The following is an 18,218-nucleotide window of genomic DNA, read 5'->3' on the forward strand; positions in this document are numbered from 1 at the left end:
TAGAATTAGAATGTCGATCAGGAAATTGCGACTTCAACACCAAACCAACGATCGGGAGATGCCAGGGTCGTCGACACCGCCAGTACCTCCAGAGTATGACGAAGGGAGAGCAAAGGTGACGGTAGCTTCCAACGTCTTCTTTAGTCAGCACCAGGTTCGACCTCCTTCCATGCATGCTTTGCTCTCATCTGCACGCTGTACAGGAGCTCCAGCGCGACATGACGGTGCTCCTGCTGCAACATCTCCAAGCTAAAGCAGCATCCCCATCAACACATCTCCGTATCCTTGACGCGTTGTCGGGTTGTGGAATCCGCGCCATTCGGTTCGTCATCATCACATGCGTCGCCTTACGCGTTCTCGACTAGGTATGCCTTGGAAGTCCCGCGAGTGGTGTATGTGGTAGCCAACGACGTCGACGCTGATGCTGTCGCATCCATCGAAGCCAACGTTCTCCATAACCACGTCATACATGTCGTCCAGACATCTCATATGGATGCCGTCGATTGCATGTGGAAGGCGGCAAGGACTACCAAGTTTGACGTGATCGACCTGGATCCGTTCGGAGCGTGTGCGTCCTTGCTAGCCAGCGCCATCGCCACTGTCTCCAGCGGCGGCCTCATTTGCGCCACGGACACCGACATGCATACGCTTCTTGGCAAGACATCTCATGCGCATGCCACGTGTCACGCCCAGTACGGCGCCGTGCCGGTCACCGCCGCGTACGGCAAAGAACTAGCGATTCGCATCATCTTGGGCGCGGCAGCTTCGTTGGCTGCGGCGCACCATCGAGTCATCGAGCCAGTGCTGTGCACTGCTGTGGAATTCTACGTCCGATTGCATTTTCGAGTGCACAACGTGCCACCTAACGCTCCAGAACCAGCATCGTTGGCCATCGTCCATCAATGCATTCGGTGTGCGTACTTTCGACTGCGCCCCCTTGGGCATACAAACTCTAACGACGGTAGCTGCGACAACGACAATGGGGACTCTGTCGCATGTCCTGTCTGTGGTAGTTCGCTGCAGGTATGTACAGTATATTTATATACCCATGTACAGTATCGCCATGCGCGGTAGATTGGCGGGCCATTATGGACAGGCCCGCTTCAAGACAAGGATGCGATTGCTTCCATCATAACAACGGAGACATGTGCTTCCACAGCTCAGCCATCGCCTGCGACAAGGTGACGACCGTAGCCTGCATATGGATGTCACTGATGTGGACTGATTGAATGGGTGGACGGTAGCCTCCTGCGATCAATACATCGAGAATTGATGGACAGTACAGACGACGACTTGGTGTTGTTCATCTCGATGCCAAAGCTCTTTCGACCGTTCAAAGCCATATTGAAAGCCACGCCTTCGAAGCAAACGTTTCAAACGGCGTTGGAGACACTTGGGTACGCGACCACAACGACCCACTTGGACCCCATGGTTCGTCCGATGATATCGTCGTAATTGGGTCTGTTCTGTATGTACCTATTATGTCGTCCTCGTTAGGGCATCAAGACCAATGCAAACATGATGGTAGTGTACAGTGTCGTGGTCACCTGGCTTCACGCCCACGGCTGTGCCAACACTGCTCCCATTCTGCCCAGTATCAGACCTATTCCGATGGTATTTCCCACGTCAACTTTTCAGCGTAAGTGCACTAGTTCAGTGATTGGAATGCATTTTGTTCTGTCTGTACAGTGTCTCAGAAACACGAATGATCATCATGTTGAGCTAGAACCCAATGTTCACTTTGCCCCACCGGTCAAGTGCACAGTCGACCACACGTGGCAGCGTCCTGACGCTCGTTCCACGGGAAGCAACGATGTGATAGGTCAAACTTTTCACGTGAGTGCCGTCGATGCACTCACGGCAACCCTGGCCCTAGCCCGCCCACATGATTGCGTAATCCTTCACGGACACCGCTACGTCTTGACGTCGCCGCTGCTCATCCCATCGCACGTCACGTTGCAAGGACGAATGTCGTCGGGTGACGATTCGCGTCCAGGTTTGTGGTGTGTCATCGTGGACATACCCGGGGTTTTGTTTGATAACGTCACGTAGAAACCACATTGGTCGGCCAAGTGGTGGTGCGCGCCGCGTCGCATGTGACCCTTCGGCACTTGCATGTCCAGTACCCCGCCGCCCCATCTCACATCGTCACCCCTACCACCACCGACGCTCAACCCCTCTCCAAGCGCCCAGCTCGTGTCCACCCAGTTCTGATTACGTCATCCTCCCATGTTCAACTTGATCGATGCCGCGTCTCATGCGCGCGACGCGCGGCCGTGCTGGCGTGCGTGGGCATCGTCGACGGATCGGCGTCCATCACGCTCATGAGAAGCACCATCCATGCAGGCCCGCAAGCCGGGGTGTGTGTCGCAGGTAGGAGTACCAACCAATCTGACTGTTTGGGCGTGAAAAATGACGTAATCAAGGTGGACGTGGATGACGCAATCAACCACGTGATATTGTCCTTTTACCGAATATTTCGACTTTTGTGCTGATTCTTTGCCAAATCTATCGATCGATAATGTTTGACTTTTGTAAAGATCGTCCAGTTTCACACGAATTTCAATCACACACTAATTCGATGTTGAATTGGTCGAAGAGTTGACTTGATTGGCTACTTGATTATTGATCTGGGCTTTGATTGGTCGTATATCGATTGTCTGCCGATTCAGTGCTGCTCATTCGATTTACTTGACAATACGTGGATTGGATTCCAACACGTAAACTTTGTAGGCAAATCCAACGTGGTTGTCCGAGGTTGCACTATCCATGACGTGGCAGGCTGTGGCGTAGACGTGCAAAGTGGCAGTTCATGCCACGTTGTGGGCACGCGCGTGGCAGATTGTGGCAAGAGCGGGCTGTTTGTCCACTCGTTTGGCAGTGTTAGGGTGGAACAGTGTCACATGGATCGCAACGGCATGGCGGGGGTCGAAGGTCAGCACCACCACAACGACTCGAATCCCCGCTATTCCTTTATATTTCTACTTCGTCGTAGTAACCACCCATGGAACCGCGTGGCTTGTTCGAAATGTGCTCAGCCGCGGAAAGAAGGGCGGAATGCTCGTGCACTCGGGCGGGCGCGTGGACTTGGCCGACGCGAACGTCGTGACTCGAAATGCGCTGGCTGGCGTAGATGTGCGGGGCGTGGGCAGTATGGCCGTGGTACCTGTCTCACACAAAGGGGGTAGACTGTGACAAAAGATGGTATTACATAGTTGAGACGGAATCACGTGTGCAATGGGCGGGCGAGTGGGGTGTTCGTGTCCGACGACGGACATGTCGAGTTGCATCGTAATGTGCTCGTGGGCCACAAGCGAGCGGGAATTGAAACGAATGGCGACGGCGACGCGGTTGTCTATACCCGCCAAGGACATGCCGAAGCGAAGAACGAGATAAGCGGCAACGGCATACCCGTGCTAGGCGCGACAAGGGATGTCATGCAAGCAGGGATGCCGATGGAAGGCATGGATGATTGATTGCCTGTAATGGAAAGGAAAGCGGTACAACGAATTGCAACCAACAACATCAAATCAAAGCTCCAAGTACCAAATAGGGCGAACAGGGATATATGCTGTATGTGCGGAGGCTTGCAAACCATACACATCGAATAAGCTTAGAACGTGGCCTCACTCTGCGTTGCGAATACTCGAGTATGTGATAGCGTTCAGTGCGCTACATATGGCCGATATCCATCCAGTGTAACCTGTTAAAGATGGGATGTGTTCTTCATGCCTTCAGCAATCTGTGACATGGAGTCCCAAGAACATTGCGTTTTCAACGACCTCGTGTTGGCTGGACTCAATGCAGCCCCTAGTTTGGGAAGGTCATCCTGTGGTGGACCAACTGCCGGTGAAACAAGGCGATCGCACGCGCAACTTGTTCTCTGATGCTTAGGCGACAAGCAACCTCCCCTGCCACAAAGGCCATTGCCGGCATGTCGTCCCGCGCAGCGCTGCTCAGGTTTCTTTCAAAAGTGGAGAGCATCTTGGATGTTGTACAGTACTGTATTACTAGTATTATGATTGTGTTATTCGAAACCCCGAAACCAAATAACCAAATGTAAGCAGAAGGATTTAGCCAATCCGATTGCCGGAAACCATCATCAACGTCGATTAGTGTATGACTTCAATTAGTGTAATATAAATTACCACAGGACATCGATAGATTTGGCGATAATCAGCACAAAAGTGCAAATTTGGGGTAAAAGAGGGCAATATTGCAGTGTGTTTTGATTGGCTAAAATTCTAGAGTGTGGTCGGTGGGGAATGGCTGGATTTGTGAACTTTTTGTATTCGAACGAAAGGAAGGATGCAGTCGCAGCCGATGCACTCCCAGCAAGACAATGACCCGGACGCGTTCTCGTATGCGTTCGTGGAACAGGATGAAGAAGACGACTACCTGAAGGGAGGTGATGGGAATGTCGACATGGACCACATCCACATGCAACAGATGCAGCTGCAGATGGATCAGTTGAGCAGCACGCTCATGGGCAACTTGGACCTCGAGGACGACTTTGAAGGCGGACACGGCATGGACAACGTTCCCGTGCAACTTCCCTCGCATGCGTGTGCGTACTGTGGCCTGCACGACCCCGCTAGCGTCGTCAAATGTGTGTCGACGGACAAGTGGTTTTGCAACTCGCGCGGCAACACGAGCGGGAGTCACATCGTGCAGCATTTGGTGCGTTCGAAGAACAAGGAAGTAAGCTTGCACCCGGACTCCCCTCTTGGGGAAACCATCCTCGAGTGCTACAACTGCGGCTGCCGCAATGCGTTCCTCTTGGGCTTTATCCCTGCGAAACAAGACTCCGTCGTCGTGTTGCTGTGTCGTGACCCGTGTCTGCAAATGAACGCGCTCAAAGACATGAGTTGGGACATGACCCAGTGGTTGCCTCTCATCGACGACCGCAGCTTCCTCCCATGGCTCGTCAAGGTGCCCACGGAACACGAACAGTTGCGCACGCGGCAGATCACGTCGTCCCAGATCGCCAAGCTCGAAGAAGGTACGACTGCTTATTTCCCACGTCTCCTATCTATGATGGGGATTTTTCCTTGTCGACACCCTCCCGTATGGACTGTCGTGGGGAATACTCCCCTTTTGAACCCCCCTACATTTGCCATTCGGGTTCTGACGAATTCCACTGCATCATTCAACTTATGAACTTGCTCTCAATAGTATACAAATAATTTTTTATATATCTTATTTCTTTGGTTCTATATAGTATATATATTTGGCTGCATGTTTTACCCTTTCTCTATTTTTTATTCTGGCGTGATATTTCTATTTTCAACTTATGAACGTGGGTCAATGGTATACACATAGTTTTTTATATATTTTATTTTTTGGTTCTATATAGTATATATTTTTTGCTTATTTTTTATTCTGGTGTGATGTTTCTATTTGCCGAATACATACACACCACTCAAAACTCGCATGAATATTGTGCTGATTCACCCCAAATCCATCGGTCGAGTTTTGTAGTACATAATTCTATATATAACATTTGTAAAGCCCTTCACTTTCTATTGAAAGTCCCATATATGAATTCGATGGTTGCCAAAGTGGTATTTTAATTGGCCACTTAAAAGTGTTTTGTGGCTATTTTGATTGGTCGGTCGATTTTGCTCATGTTGTGACACCCCACTCCAATTATATATTTTCGAATCGACTGGATTATCATATATGTCTAAACATTCTCTTTTATTTATTTTTAATATATTGTTTATCTGACTGTATTGGTTTTGGCTAGTATGGCGAGACCATCCACAAGCAACACTCGAAGATTTAGACCGACCAGGCGTCGACGACGAGCCCAACTCGGTGCAGGAGCACTACGACGACGGGTACCAGTATCAAAACATCTTTGGGCCGCTCGTCAAGATGGAGTCGGACCACGACAAGAAGATGAAGGAGTCGCAGACCCAGGACAATGTGTTTGTGCGGTGGGATATTGGTCTAAATAAGAAGAAGAACGCGATCTTTACGAGTAACCGCCCGGACGCCGACTTCCGCCTCGTACCCGGCGACGAGATCCGGCTCCGGCTCGGCGGCGGATCGGCCATGGTGTACGGCAAGGATTGGGAGGGCACGGGCCACGTGCTCCGCCTCGACGAGTCGGAAGTGACGCTTGAAATGCGCAACTCCCATGTTCCCGTAAGAACAAACCCAGCTGCATGGCGATCTTGGTTGATTGATGTATATATATATATATATATGTATGTGTGTGAAGTGTCGATTGAATGGGTTGGCATGATGGTTGAAGGAGTAAGGTTATATGGTTGATTGCCGAAGTACAGTAAACGACGGATTTTAGGCCACACTATCACTTGAAGTTGTGCCTAATCGTAATTTTACTTGGTCACAGCCCAAATTAGAGGTGTATATTGCATTCAAAAGGGTGCTATTTTTGTCTTTTGAGCCAAATGTTGGTCTTGCGTGTGTGCTGATTCTCCCCATCCAGCGAAGTTTTGTACTGAAGTTTAGGTGGATCATTGATGCCGGTCACACTATTTAAAGTTTCACGACACGATTTACAGTCATATTATGTGGCAACATGATGGGCTAAATACTGCAATTCTTTCGCAAGAATTCGTCTGCTCATTTGGTTGTCGCTCCCCTTTGGAATATACACGCAACACACTATTGTCTTTCATTCAGCCCAAAGTTGGACTTTTGGTGGTGATATGTCAAATCAATTTTTTTTAAATATATAAAGTGTCGCCTCCCCTCACACTAATATCCGTCCAACATTGATTCGATGTCGACGTGTACTAGTATTTGATTGGCCACTTGATATCCGTGCTGTGTGTTTTGATTGGTCGGTTGATTGAAGTCTGCCCATGATTCGATGCTGTTCCACCACCACCCCACTCCAATATCAATTAATCACCTTGACACGATTTGTATGTATTTCGCTTAACAGCCAAAATGTGTGGACATTTGCTAGGACATGTACGAAATACTGATGTTGTGTGTATGTGTCTGGTAGGTGGAGATCACGGACGGGTACTGCGTCGACTTTGTGTGGAAAGCCACGTCGTTTGACCGGATGCAGAGCGCCATGAAAACATTTGCCGTCGACGACACGTCGCTCACGGGGTACTTGTACCACAAGTTACTCGGCCACGAAGTCGAAATGCAAACGTTTCGCACCAAAGGCCACGCGGCGACGGGGCTGTCGGTGCCGGGGCTGCCGGAGCTGAATCCGTCGCAGCTGCTCGCGGTCAAGGGGGTGCTCCAGCAGCCGCTCAGTTTGATCCAAGGGCCCCCTGGGACTGGCAAGGTAAGTGCAGTCAGTACATTGAGGCCTTGTGGATCTTTGAGTTTTTTATGTTGATGTTTGGTATGTTTGGATGATGGAATTATCCTAGTTTTACCCAACATTTGGACTACTTTTGTGCTGAAACGCCAAATTTATCGATCGATTATTCTTTGTTTATGAATTTCATATGTAAAACGATGCCAAATGTGGTGATTGGTATTACACTAATTGTGAAGTCACATACACTAATTTGATTCATGTTGGTTTCCTGCAATCTGATTGGCTCAATTCTTCGCACTATATATTGCAAGTCAGACCCCCACGACCTTTGGTGATTGATATTAACTGGCGACTTGCAACATCTTCGTGTTGTTGTGGATGGGTTATGTGTGACGCTGTGCATCGAGTCGATACACATGTTGGAGTCATGGACAAAAATACGTATGGGGTAGACTAAATATTTTTATATACTTTCTTATGATCTATTTTCCATTATCACTTGTCATTACTCACGGAATCTCGTTTGATTTTTTCAATAGTTACTACGATATTTCAATTCACTATGCTTAAAATTTTCACATAGACGGTGACGTCGGCGTCGATCGTGTACCATCTGGTCAAGCAAAACAACGGCCAAGTGCTGGTGACAGCCCCGAGTAACATTGCCGTGGATCACTTGACGGAGAAAATCGCGTCGACGGGGCTCAAGGTCGTGCGGCTCGCCGCCAAGAGCCGCGAGGCTGTCACGTCCATCGTGGAGCATCTGACGCTGCACACGATGATCAAGTCGCTCGTGTCACCAGACAAGGCGGACCTGCGCAAGTTGATGCAGCTCAAGGAAGATCAGGGGTATATATATATATATATATTTATATGGGGGCGACTATATATATATATATATTTGGGTAGAGAACTGTCGTCGCAGGATGAAAAGCGGTTCAAATCCCTCAAACGCAACGCCGAACGCGAGATCTTGCAGGCCGCGGACGTGATTTGCACCACTTGTGTCGGTGCTGGCGACCCGCGGCTGTCCAACTTTCGCTTTCGCCAAGTGCTCATCGACGAAGCCACCCAGGTAGGCACCACTCATGTTATCTACATCATTGCTCAGCAAGTTGTGTGTCTAGGCCACCGAGCCAGAGTGTTTGATCCCGATCGTGCAAGGCGCCAAGCATGTGGTCATGGTGGGCGATCACATGCAGCTCGGGCCTGTCGTGATGAACAAAAAGGCGGCCAAAGCGGGTCTGAACCAGTCGTTGTTTGATCGGCTCATTCGGCTGCAGCATCGTCCGTTCCGCCTTCGCGTACAGTATCGCATGCACCCCTGTTTGTCCGAGTTTCCTTCCAATATGTTTTACGAAGGTACAACACGACCGACTTGTGTTTGGGCAAACTATTATTGTAGTGTCACCCAAATTTTTAAAATTATATTATTTGGTTTTATTCACATCGATCGATAGTGTGTGTTTGTGTACTGATATTTATGTTTGTATATAATAAACGTTGTGAAACTCATTTGGACGATTTTTAATTCGACGGGTGCACAAAGAATATTTGATTGGCCGCTTGAAATTGTTTTGGGTTTTCATTGGTCGATCGATTGTCTGCCGATTGGGTTGTGCTCATTGGATGGAGCGCCCCACTCCAGATACGAATCGACTTATATATATATATATATATTATATTTAAAGATATGTATATAAAATATATATAAAAATATAGAGAAATGACAATGTCTATTTTTTATATATATATAACGGGAAGTGATGAATAGGGGAGCTGCAAAATGGCGTGAGCACGAGCGACCGCATTTTGAAACACGTGGCGTTTCCGTGGCCGAATCCGCAAAAGCCGACTTTTTTCTACATTTGCTTGGGCACGGAAGAGATTAGTTCGTCAGGAACGTCCTACTTGAACCGTACGGAAGCAAGCAACTGCGAAAAAGTAGTCACACATTTCCTCAAGGCCGGCGTGTTGCCGTCTCAAATTGGTACAAATATATTTATATATGTGAATATTGTGTGTATTCTAATATTCAGTGAATATTGTGTGATACAAATATATACATATCTTTGAAATATTATGTAGTCTATATATATATATCTGTGAATATTGTGTGAAAGATGTCTCGCTTGAGATTAATATCGTTTACGGTATCTCTATCAACTATTGTACTATTTTTGAACTCCAATCATAAGGTTGACGTCATTTCTGCCTCCTTTGATTGATCGTTCGATGAGTTTTTTTTGTCTCTTGTGCTCTTTAGAAAGTAGTTGATATATATATATTCTTTTATATCCTTCATTGCGTATAGAATAATATTGAATGGTGTGTTATATTTAGGTGTGATCACGCCGTACGAAGGGCAGCGGGCGTACATTGTCAACTTTATGCAGCGCAACGGGCCGATGCGGTCGCAGCTGTACAAGGACGTGGAGGTGGCGTCGGTGGATTCGTTCCAGGGACGAGAAAAGGACTTGATCATCCTCAGCTGCGTCCGAAGCAACGAGCACCAGGGCATTGGGTTCCTAAGCGACCAGCGGCGCCTCAATGTAGCGCTCACGCGAGCCAAGTACGGCGTCATCCTGCTCGGCAACCCGCGCGTGCTGGCCAAGCAGGAGCTCTGGAACGACCTGCTCAACCACTACCGCGACCAGTCGCTTGTGGTCGAAGGGTCCCTTAACAACCTGCAGCCGAGCTTTATGCACTTTCCACGCGTGGACAAGCGGACGGACCGCGGCGGTGGCGGCAGTCGCTCGCGCCATCAGGACTTCCAGCCGCCGCGAAGCCAAACGTTTGGACGACAGGATCCGCTCCCGCCGTTGGATTCGCGCTTTGATCCGCGCTACGACGGCGGATTGTTTCCGCCATCGTCGTCGATTGGCAAGATGCCGCCGCCGCGAGGGGGGCCAGGGGCCTATCAGCCCAACGTTGCGATGGGGCCGTTGACCCAACTGGAGGAGGCAAACCACCACCATGCTTTGCATCTTGGTGGGCTGGACATCGGCGCGGACGGACCGTTCACGCAGGCGGCGGCAGCCACGCAATCGTTTTCGCAGTTTTCCATGGGCGTGGGGCCGGCGGGGGGGATGTCGCAAGATCCATTCCAATACGACTACAAGTCGCAAACGATGTCACAGGATATTTCTTCGGCCAAGTCGACGACGCTGACCGGTGGGTTTTACTGAGCAGCGGCCCACCAACGAACTAGCCACTGGGGGGAGGTCGGGGAAGGGGGGTCGAAGGAAGCGACCGGTCGGTCAGTTGAGCGAGGTACCCGGCGCGGCAGACACGGGTGGTGTGTGTCGTGAACATTTTGGCCTTCCCTTTCGCGTACGACGACCGATAACGGGACCCGGAGGTCGGCTAACTTTGTAATCATGCATTCAACAACAATGGGCTTTTACGCTGTTCAAGAGCGTCATGCACGAATAATCATTACGTTAGCGGTTTTATGACCAATCATTGGATTTGTGTGAAATTTGAACCAATCAAAAGAGTAGAATCTGGGTATAATGTAATTATATTGCCATTGTTCCAAAAGCTGCGTGTGTAGTATTCTCCAAATAAAATCAGCCAAATATATCGAAGACAAGAGGTGTCTTTGGCTGTATAATTTAATTCCCAGGAAAATGTCAATGTCATCTCAATACTGTATGAGCTTACTTATGATTGGCTTCATTGTACTGGATAAGGTAATCGTTTTAATAAAATTGATTGATTTCTAATTTCACACCTAATAGAATGTCCAAACGTGTCAGTCAGTGATTTGGGAATAAACAAATACTAGTATAACAAATCGAAATATCTCACCGGTTTGAACGTGGTCATTGTTTTACAAACCTCATTTAAAAATACTACTGGTACACTAGAGAGACGTATATCATGTTATTATTATGAAAGGTGTCGTCGATGAGGAGTTCGAGGTGAGATATTGGAGTCTGAGGAGGACCCAATGAAATCGCGAGTGGAGAGCCAGCATACATCAGCTTACATACACATAGTTGCGCACATTGGCAGTACAACTCCTCCCGCCGCCGCCAGTCGAGGTAAGTACGCCATCTCTAAGATGAAACAAGCGAGATTGATGGGAGCTGACCATGCATAGTGTCCAGAACGAGAATGGCATGTGCGTGGGGCGAAGCAGGTGACGAATGCTGTCCGTACGTGACGATCATCGGCACAAGTATTGCGAGTGTGCTCGCGAGTGTCGGATGCATGGCGCTGGCGTTGTACATTTGGCAGCCCCGCGTGACGCCGTCGATGCCTTCCGCACAGGACGACGGCCCCGTGCGTATCACATTGCCGCAACATCTCTCAGCAGGCAGTCACTCAACGCCCATGGCACTCGACATCCACATCTATCCTCCTGCCACCGGCATCACGGCGACCACGACGTCCAACATGTCGAATGACATCGTGATGCTTCCAAGCTCGTCTCGACGGCATAAACAGACGCGAAAAATGTCCAAGTCGAGACCCGTCTCATCGTCGTCCACGTCTTCCCACCACCGCCAACCCAGCTTACGACCGACCCAGGACCAACCATATCATCATCACCATCATCCCATGGACTCGATCAACAACTACTTCTCGACCGGTCGCCCATCCTCTGCGTCCTACAGGCAGTCGACCGTCGTCTCCCACTTCTCGACGTATGCGTTTAGCGAACTGTCGTCGGAAGCGTCCAACAACAATGCGAGCAGTGTCGAGGCCACGTCCACGTACATCCCCATCATGGACGAGCCGCGCCATGTCTGCGACGGGTACGACCCCCGTCGCCTGTCGTCTCGTACATCCCACGAGTCCTCTCAATTCGTGGACACGTCGTCCCAAGTGTCCTCGAACGCCAGCTTCCTCACCACGACCAAGTCGTTTGAGAAATTATCGCTTGCATCCAAAGCGGACGACGATAGCTCTAGACAAGCTCGGTCGACCAAACCATCGACCTCTACTCGTCCAGAGAATGCTCGCCGGTTGTCGACGCGGGCGCGGGTCGACTCGGACATGTTGTCGTCGATGACGGGGACGCCGTTTGTCGTCCCAGAAGATGCAGCGTTATCCGTCGTGAGCTCCACCGCGGCTCAAGTCACATCATCTCCACGAGAACGACCCCGTGCTCCTGGTCTCGATGATAATGGTGATGATTGTAGTCGTCGTCGTAGTCGCTGGTAGGAGTAGCGCCGGATGAATGCAGACCTTTATTTAGTTGATGATCGTGGTGGGTTGCTTTTTTTTTGCTTGGGTGCCGACGCCTGATACGTTGCCATGGAGCCAGAGTTCGCCACCATCATCGCGTCGTTGAGTCCGCGATGGACGTACACATGCAGCAGCGCCGTGCAGTACGCCATCAGCTTGGCCATGTCGTCCTGCTCATGCGGCTGGAACCGACCGAGTACGTACTGGTCCAGCTGAAGGCCCGGCGGGGGGTTGCCCTTGTTGCTCGGGTTGTGAAACCACGTTGGACACCCGATGCCAATCTTGAAGCGCGCAAACTTCTCCGTCGCCACGCACTTGATGACGTCGCGCACGCCGTTTTGTCCCCCGTGGCCGCCCTTGGCCTTGAAGCGACACGTGCCGAACGGGAGCGAAATGTCGTCTGTCAACACGAGCAGCTCGTCGTGCTTGTTCATGACCAGCGCATTGTTCTTCAGCCTACGAGGAGTCGTGGGATGGATGGACCAATGCAACAGTTAAACCTACCGGAATCGATGCAAGTCCATGTAACTCCGCACGGACATGCCGGATCGATTCATGAACGTCGACGGAAGGAGTCCGTGGACGTCAGCGACTGGGTATGGCACACCTTCCTCCAGCGTGCGTTTCTTTCGTCTCTCCGAGATCTGATCGATCAAATCGTCCCCTTTGGCGTCGGCAAATGAAATCTGCGCCGTGAGGACCTCGCCATGTACGCCCTTTCCATCCGTCCATGGACTGGCCGTGTGCTGCTGAAGAAAGTGCGTCGCCGCCATCTTGCCCACGTTGTGTCTACATGCATCGTCGTTCAGGGACAACGTTGGGCACATCAAGCGCATCCATACCTAGTCATCTTGAACTTCTCGCCTGGGTTGCCAAGACCTACGAGGAGGCGGCGGACGAGCGGCGCGACCGTCACCTTTGCTGCTTCCTCGACAACAGTCATGTAATTATTGACAAGTGCTGTCCTTTCGCGGGGATTTATTAAAATGACTGGGCATTATTATTGTATTCTGAATTCCAACTATTGTTTTGTATCCTACTTTAACGATTTTGTATTTAATTACGGGGCTTGTATTTTTGAAATGAAACAGCATGTCATTCGTACTATCATCAATCAACATGCCAAGTGGTGGCCTGCCAGCCATTCTTCGCGCGGCAAAGCCGTTCTTCCTCATCGCGGGCCCATGCGTCCTGGAGTCGGAGGCAGTGGTGATGCAGATTGCCAACAGACTGAAGGACATACGCGACGACCTCGGCATTCCCGTTGTCTTTAAAGCCAGCTTCGACAAAGCAAACCGACAAGACCTCGCGAGGTACCTACCCACCATCCATCCTGCAACCAACAGCTACCAACCTATCGTCGACCTCAACGACGCGATGGTAGCTATCGGGGACCGGGTCTCGAAGAAGGACTGATGCTCTTGCAGCATGTCAAAGCAACGACAGGATTGCCGCTGTTGACCGATGTCCACGAGGTTGGTAGTACGTCCATTTGATGTTCAACGTCGAGTGACGTCTGTCCACAGACGTACCAAGTTGCTTCCGTCGCGAAAGTGGTTGACATTGTCCAGATTCCTGCATATCTCTGTCGACAGGTACTCCATCTTCCTCGCAGCACCATCCATCGCCTTGACCCTTCCAACAATCATCGCCGTAGACAGACTTGCTGGTAGCCGCCGCGCAAACAGGCAAACTGGTCAACATCAAAAAAGGCCAAATGACGTCTGCAGACACCATGGTACGCGCTCTCCTCCTGCATCTTCAATGGCATCGCGTCAAACTCCATGTCGTTGTAGCTTCTCGCGGCCAAAAAAGTGACGGCTACCACTGGACACTCTGGTTCGTCCAATCCATCAATCAACAAACCCCCCCGTTTGCATATGACCCATGTGTATTCTTCGTTCCTAGATGTGATTCTCACGGACAGAGGCACAATGTTTGGATATGGAGACCTCGTCGCGGACCCGCGCAACATTCCGCGGCTGCGGCGCCATGGCGGGCTCGTCGTACAAGACGTCACGCACAGGTACACGTTGTCGTCATCAAATTCCTTTCTCCATGTGCCCCATCACGTTGGTCCTTTATTTGTAGCGTACAACGCACAGGCGGGGATAGCACCAGCAGCGGTGGCGACCGCGAATTCATACCGACCATTGCACGCATGGCGGCTGCAGGTAGGTACCTTCGTTGCCCCTCAAGTCCAACCAACCAACTGACGAAGAACTTGCTAGTTGGCGTCGATGGGCTCTTCATCGAGACGCACCCTGAGCCTGCTCGAGGCCTGAGCGACGCCACGACCATGTTGCCTCTGCACGAGCTGCAGCCGCTGCTGGAAGAGCTGATGGGCATTGCATTGGCATCCAAAGCCAAGCAAGGACGATAGGAGAACCCATACATATATATACATACACAGGCCATTCATTTCAATCCTCGTGCCGGATCGTAATGTCCTTCAAACTGTCCTCGACCTGCGGCAGACGATGCTCAGCCGGCCACAGCTTCTTGAGCATGCGGTCCACACGACGGAACACGCGGGTGGACTGCGGGCCCCTGCGACGTTGTCGGTTCCTGGGCACTTTGGGCCGCCTCGGACGAGGACTTTCATTCGTCGGGGGCGTTGACAGTTCGTCCAGCACTTGGGCCCGCGTCGCGTGGTACCCCTCGACACTTTGCACTTTCTACAGCCCCCCATCATCATCAATCGTCAAGACGGGATTGGTTGGTTCTCATGGGGGGACATGTATGTATGAGGCTGGTATACCTTGAGCTGTTGCACGAGGTTGAATCGGAACTGTGCCGTCATGTTGTCCTTGGACAGGTTGTTTTGCATGCTCAGGGGAATGGGGGCGATGGCGCCCATGCCGTGGTGGACGTCGTCGAGGCCGATATCATTGTCATCTTCAGGTAAGTACGATGGTCGTAGGGCTCTTGGGCGTGGGGGGGGGGTTGAAGAAGGATGGGTGGGGGGGCGCGCCTCTCCCTTTTTCCGCACGTCGTCGGGCACCTTGATGCGTTCGTTGGTCATGTGATATTCGTCTTGGCATGAAAGCAAGACCTTAAGGTGTCCTCCAACACGACTACATACATACGTACTTGTAGCTTGGGGGTGGTTACGAACCCATGCGATTCGCAGATTCGAGTCTGGTTGTTTGCTGCGACTTGCCAATCTTTGAGGATTTGCTCCCGCGGTGTTAACAGTCTGAGGGTTGCATTGTGAATCTGCACGCTTGACACAATCTACCACACAAGAGCGTGGTCATGACGTGGCAACGCGCGAGCACAACGAAAATACATGCACACTACGAAGCACTCTACGAATGAACAACTACAGCCCACTGCGAACAAACGATTCAAGCCACACGTCAATCATTGAAGCTCACAACGAATGTACGATCGAAACGAATGAACGATTGAGAGGCATGGACGTACGGCCGTGGCAGCGACGCGGAAGCGCATCTTCAACGACGGGGGGTTGGTCACGTGTTCTGGCTTGAGTGTCGACTTGGCGTGGAGCACCCGGCGCCGCTCGAGCGCGAGCTGTTCGGACTTTTGCTTGTCGGATAAGCCTTTGCGCTTCTTGCGGATGTCAGCCTTTTCCTTGGCAGCAATGACCTTGGAACATCGAGAGTCGGCTACACCAGTAGGGCACATGAATTATGGACCAAAACTCCATAGGGAGTACTAGGGATGCGATGTAAAGTTACCAGTGTTGTGGTCCCCGCTGCCGCACCACCCACACAACACATGCGCATGCCTCATCATGGCTCGTGTGGATCTACAAACAGCATCAAGGACGGGGATGCATAAAGAAGCAAGGGTATATTCAGGTATTAATAGGTACGTAGGTACGTAGGTGTACATGGTGAAGAGCAGCCGCGGGTGCGACACTGCAATGGCCAACCGCGTGTCGCGCCAGTGATCTCGAGCTTGCGCGACTTGTTTGAACAGCGCGAGCGCCGCCACGACCGATTCGAGCCGATCGACCAAAAAGACATCGAGCCACGTCGAGCGCTAACACAGCAACCACTACTAGGTTGGTTTCATCCAAATGGGGACGATGTTGAACAACTACACTCACTTACGTCCATCACCAACGCTTTCACATCGGTAACTACACGGTCATATCATATGATACCAAGTTGCAAAACATGTGACAAAGGTAGTACGACGGTGTCACGTGTACCTGCTCGGAGGTCCACTTTGCTGTGGGTTTGGTTGTACACCAACGCATGCTCCCCTTCAAAACACACACGCCGTTGAGTAGCCAGCCACCACAGTGATAGAGTATAAATGATATGGTATATCTATCTATATGTTATATATATAGCACACACCGCAAATGTCGTGTTCTTCATACAAGGCAATTTCGACACTGACGCGTTTGCGTTTGAGTTCGCTGAGGGGAACCCCCTGCACGACGTGGTCGGGGGTGGTCGTCGCGTCTGAATGCGGCGACTGCTGCTGTTGAATAATCAAAGTACTGGGGGCTCCGTTGTTGGACGCCCTTTCCTTGCCCGCCTTTTTGCTCTTTTCGTCCACGGGCGTATACTTGATTGCGACGCCATGTTCGTCCATGAGGCACACCATCGGCATCGATTCTTGCACAATACCCGAGTAGATAAAGTACATGACGTTCGCTTCGTTGCCATGGCGCAGTAGGAAGCTCTGTGTCCAACCATCCACGTTCATTCAGGTCTCCAAGAACGTTCATTCAGGTATCGAAAACGATCGATGGTGACGTACATCGGCGGCGACGGTCACTTGGCGCAGTTTGTTGGAAAAACGCTGAACGTCCCCATGACTCCACGAGTCAAAGTAGAACAAATCTTCGAGAAACTCGTACTGGGTGAACCCGACCGTATCACCGTTGCTGGCGCGGACAAGACGCTGGTACGCGGCGCGCTTGAGGCAAATGAACGACGTGAGCGTCGTCGACACGACCGTGCATGTGCGCTGTGCAGTGGGTTCCATCACGGCGAGCTCGCCAAACGTGCCCCCGGACCCGATGAATCGAATGAACTTGCCGAATTGTTTCGGTAGGTGGGGGTTGTGGCCCACAAAGTGGCGGTCGCTGGTCGTCGCGTGGGAGGATGACATGTCGTCGAGAAGGGCACTTTGCATGAGCTGCTTTAAGTCGTCTTCGAACGGCTTGGACTGCTTCTTGTCGTGCTCCTCGACATACAGACCCACTTGGCCCGAGATGATGATGTAAAACACGTCTCCAAAATCGCCCTGATAGCAGATCACACTGTTGGGGGGCGCCGTGTACAATGTCATTTCGCGGCAAATCGTTTTGCAAATCACATCTTGGATCCCCGAAAACAGCTTGTTGGTGCTGCCATTTTTGAGCACCCATTCAAACATCATGTCGATTTCTACGCTCCCAGTCAAACTACAACACATTGTACACTGTATATTCTAGGGATGCACCGACCTTCCACGGTGCGCATGTCTGGTCGCTTTCCCAGTACCTTCATCAACATTTGGGCATCTGAACTTAGCTGTGGAATGTTGGGTTGGGTTGTCACAAGTCTTTGGTTCGAACCAAGGAGACGCCGCGACGATGACGGTGGAACGTCCCGCATCGTATGTAGCTTCACGCGACTGCCTCTGTGGCTGGTCATGGCGGCGCCACCCCCGTCAGTTTGCAGTCAAGAATGAACAACAGTTACTGAATCGGTTTCAGAATCCGTTACACATCCGTAACCCAACTCCATGCAGGATTACAGGTGAGTTGAAACCCTCCCTGCAACGACCT

General features: G+C 50.9%; 6 protein-coding genes across 7 annotated transcripts; 4 read left to right on the forward strand and 2 right to left on the reverse strand.

Moving 5' to 3' along the window:
- Positions 1-58: 58 nt before the first annotated feature.
- H257_07334 (N2,N2-dimethylguanosine tRNA methyltransferase) lies at positions 59-3,476 on the forward strand (the record flags this gene model as incomplete). The annotated part of the gene is made up of 11 exons (XM_009832819.1): positions 59-154; positions 204-322; positions 366-1,023; positions 1,075-1,181; positions 1,245-1,431; positions 1,498-1,594; positions 1,727-1,996; positions 2,053-2,373; positions 2,782-2,934; positions 2,996-3,162; positions 3,216-3,476. 11 exons carry the CDS (start codon positions 59-61, stop codon positions 3,474-3,476), a joined length of 2,436 nt encoding a protein of 811 aa, XP_009831121.1.
- Positions 3,477-4,283: 807 nt separating this feature from the next.
- Positions 4,284-10,771, forward strand: H257_07335 (hypothetical protein). The gene is made up of 8 exons (XM_009832820.1): positions 4,284-5,002; positions 5,750-6,153; positions 6,989-7,282; positions 7,845-8,110; positions 8,171-8,336; positions 8,389-8,623; positions 9,036-9,251; positions 9,605-10,771. The coding sequence occupies exons 1-8, from the start codon at positions 4,309-4,311 to the stop codon at positions 10,447-10,449; spliced, it is 3,120 nt and encodes a 1,039-aa protein (XP_009831122.1). The 5' UTR covers positions 4,284-4,308; the 3' UTR covers positions 10,450-10,771.
- Positions 10,772-11,275: 504 nt separating this feature from the next.
- Positions 11,276-12,484, forward strand: H257_07336 (hypothetical protein). The gene is made up of 2 exons (XM_009832821.1): positions 11,276-11,310; positions 11,370-12,484. The coding sequence occupies exon 2, from the start codon at positions 11,384-11,386 to the stop codon at positions 12,434-12,436; it is 1,053 nt and encodes a 350-aa protein (XP_009831123.1). The 5' UTR covers positions 11,276-11,310; positions 11,370-11,383; the 3' UTR covers positions 12,437-12,484.
- Positions 12,405-13,424, reverse strand: H257_07337 (hypothetical protein). Its single transcript, XM_009832822.1, has 3 exons — positions 13,303-13,424; positions 12,965-13,249; positions 12,405-12,916 (listed from the first exon to the last, which is right to left on the reverse strand). The coding sequence occupies exons 1-3, from the start codon at positions 13,401-13,403 to the stop codon at positions 12,463-12,465; spliced, it is 840 nt and encodes a 279-aa protein (XP_009831124.1). The 5' UTR covers positions 13,404-13,424; the 3' UTR covers positions 12,405-12,462.
- A 130-nt stretch (positions 13,425-13,554) lies between these two features.
- H257_07338 (3-deoxy-8-phosphooctulonate synthase) lies at positions 13,555-14,887 on the forward strand. Its single transcript, XM_009832823.1, has 8 exons — positions 13,555-13,773; positions 13,845-13,935; positions 13,987-14,055; positions 14,118-14,198; positions 14,257-14,299; positions 14,369-14,486; positions 14,552-14,634; positions 14,692-14,887. Exons 1-8 carry the CDS (start codon positions 13,580-13,582, stop codon positions 14,841-14,843), a joined length of 831 nt encoding a protein of 276 aa, XP_009831125.1. The 5' UTR covers positions 13,555-13,579; the 3' UTR covers positions 14,844-14,887.
- Positions 14,753-18,116, reverse strand: H257_07339. 2 transcript variants are annotated; one of them, XM_009832825.1, is made up of 11 exons: positions 17,895-18,116; positions 17,204-17,835; positions 16,795-17,125; positions 16,644-16,697; positions 16,543-16,556; positions 16,320-16,471; positions 16,165-16,235; positions 15,890-16,092; positions 15,554-15,697; positions 15,222-15,464; positions 14,753-15,138 (listed from the first exon to the last, which is right to left on the reverse strand). In XM_009832825.1, exons 1-11 carry the CDS (start codon positions 18,082-18,084, stop codon positions 14,884-14,886), a joined length of 2,289 nt encoding a protein of 762 aa, XP_009831127.1. In that variant the 5' UTR covers positions 18,085-18,116; the 3' UTR covers positions 14,753-14,883. The 2 variants fall into 2 exon arrangements, with proteins under 2 accessions (XP_009831127.1, XP_009831126.1); XM_009832824.1 differs by having other exon boundaries at positions 16,543-16,571.
- Between the last annotated feature and the right edge of the window lie 102 nt (positions 18,117-18,218).

This window comes from Aphanomyces astaci (assembly GCF_000520075.1).
Source record: "Aphanomyces astaci strain APO3 unplaced genomic scaffold supercont1.15, whole genome shotgun sequence".
Classification (NCBI taxonomy): Eukaryota; Oomycota; class Saprolegniomycetes; order Saprolegniales; family Verrucalvaceae; genus Aphanomyces; species Aphanomyces astaci.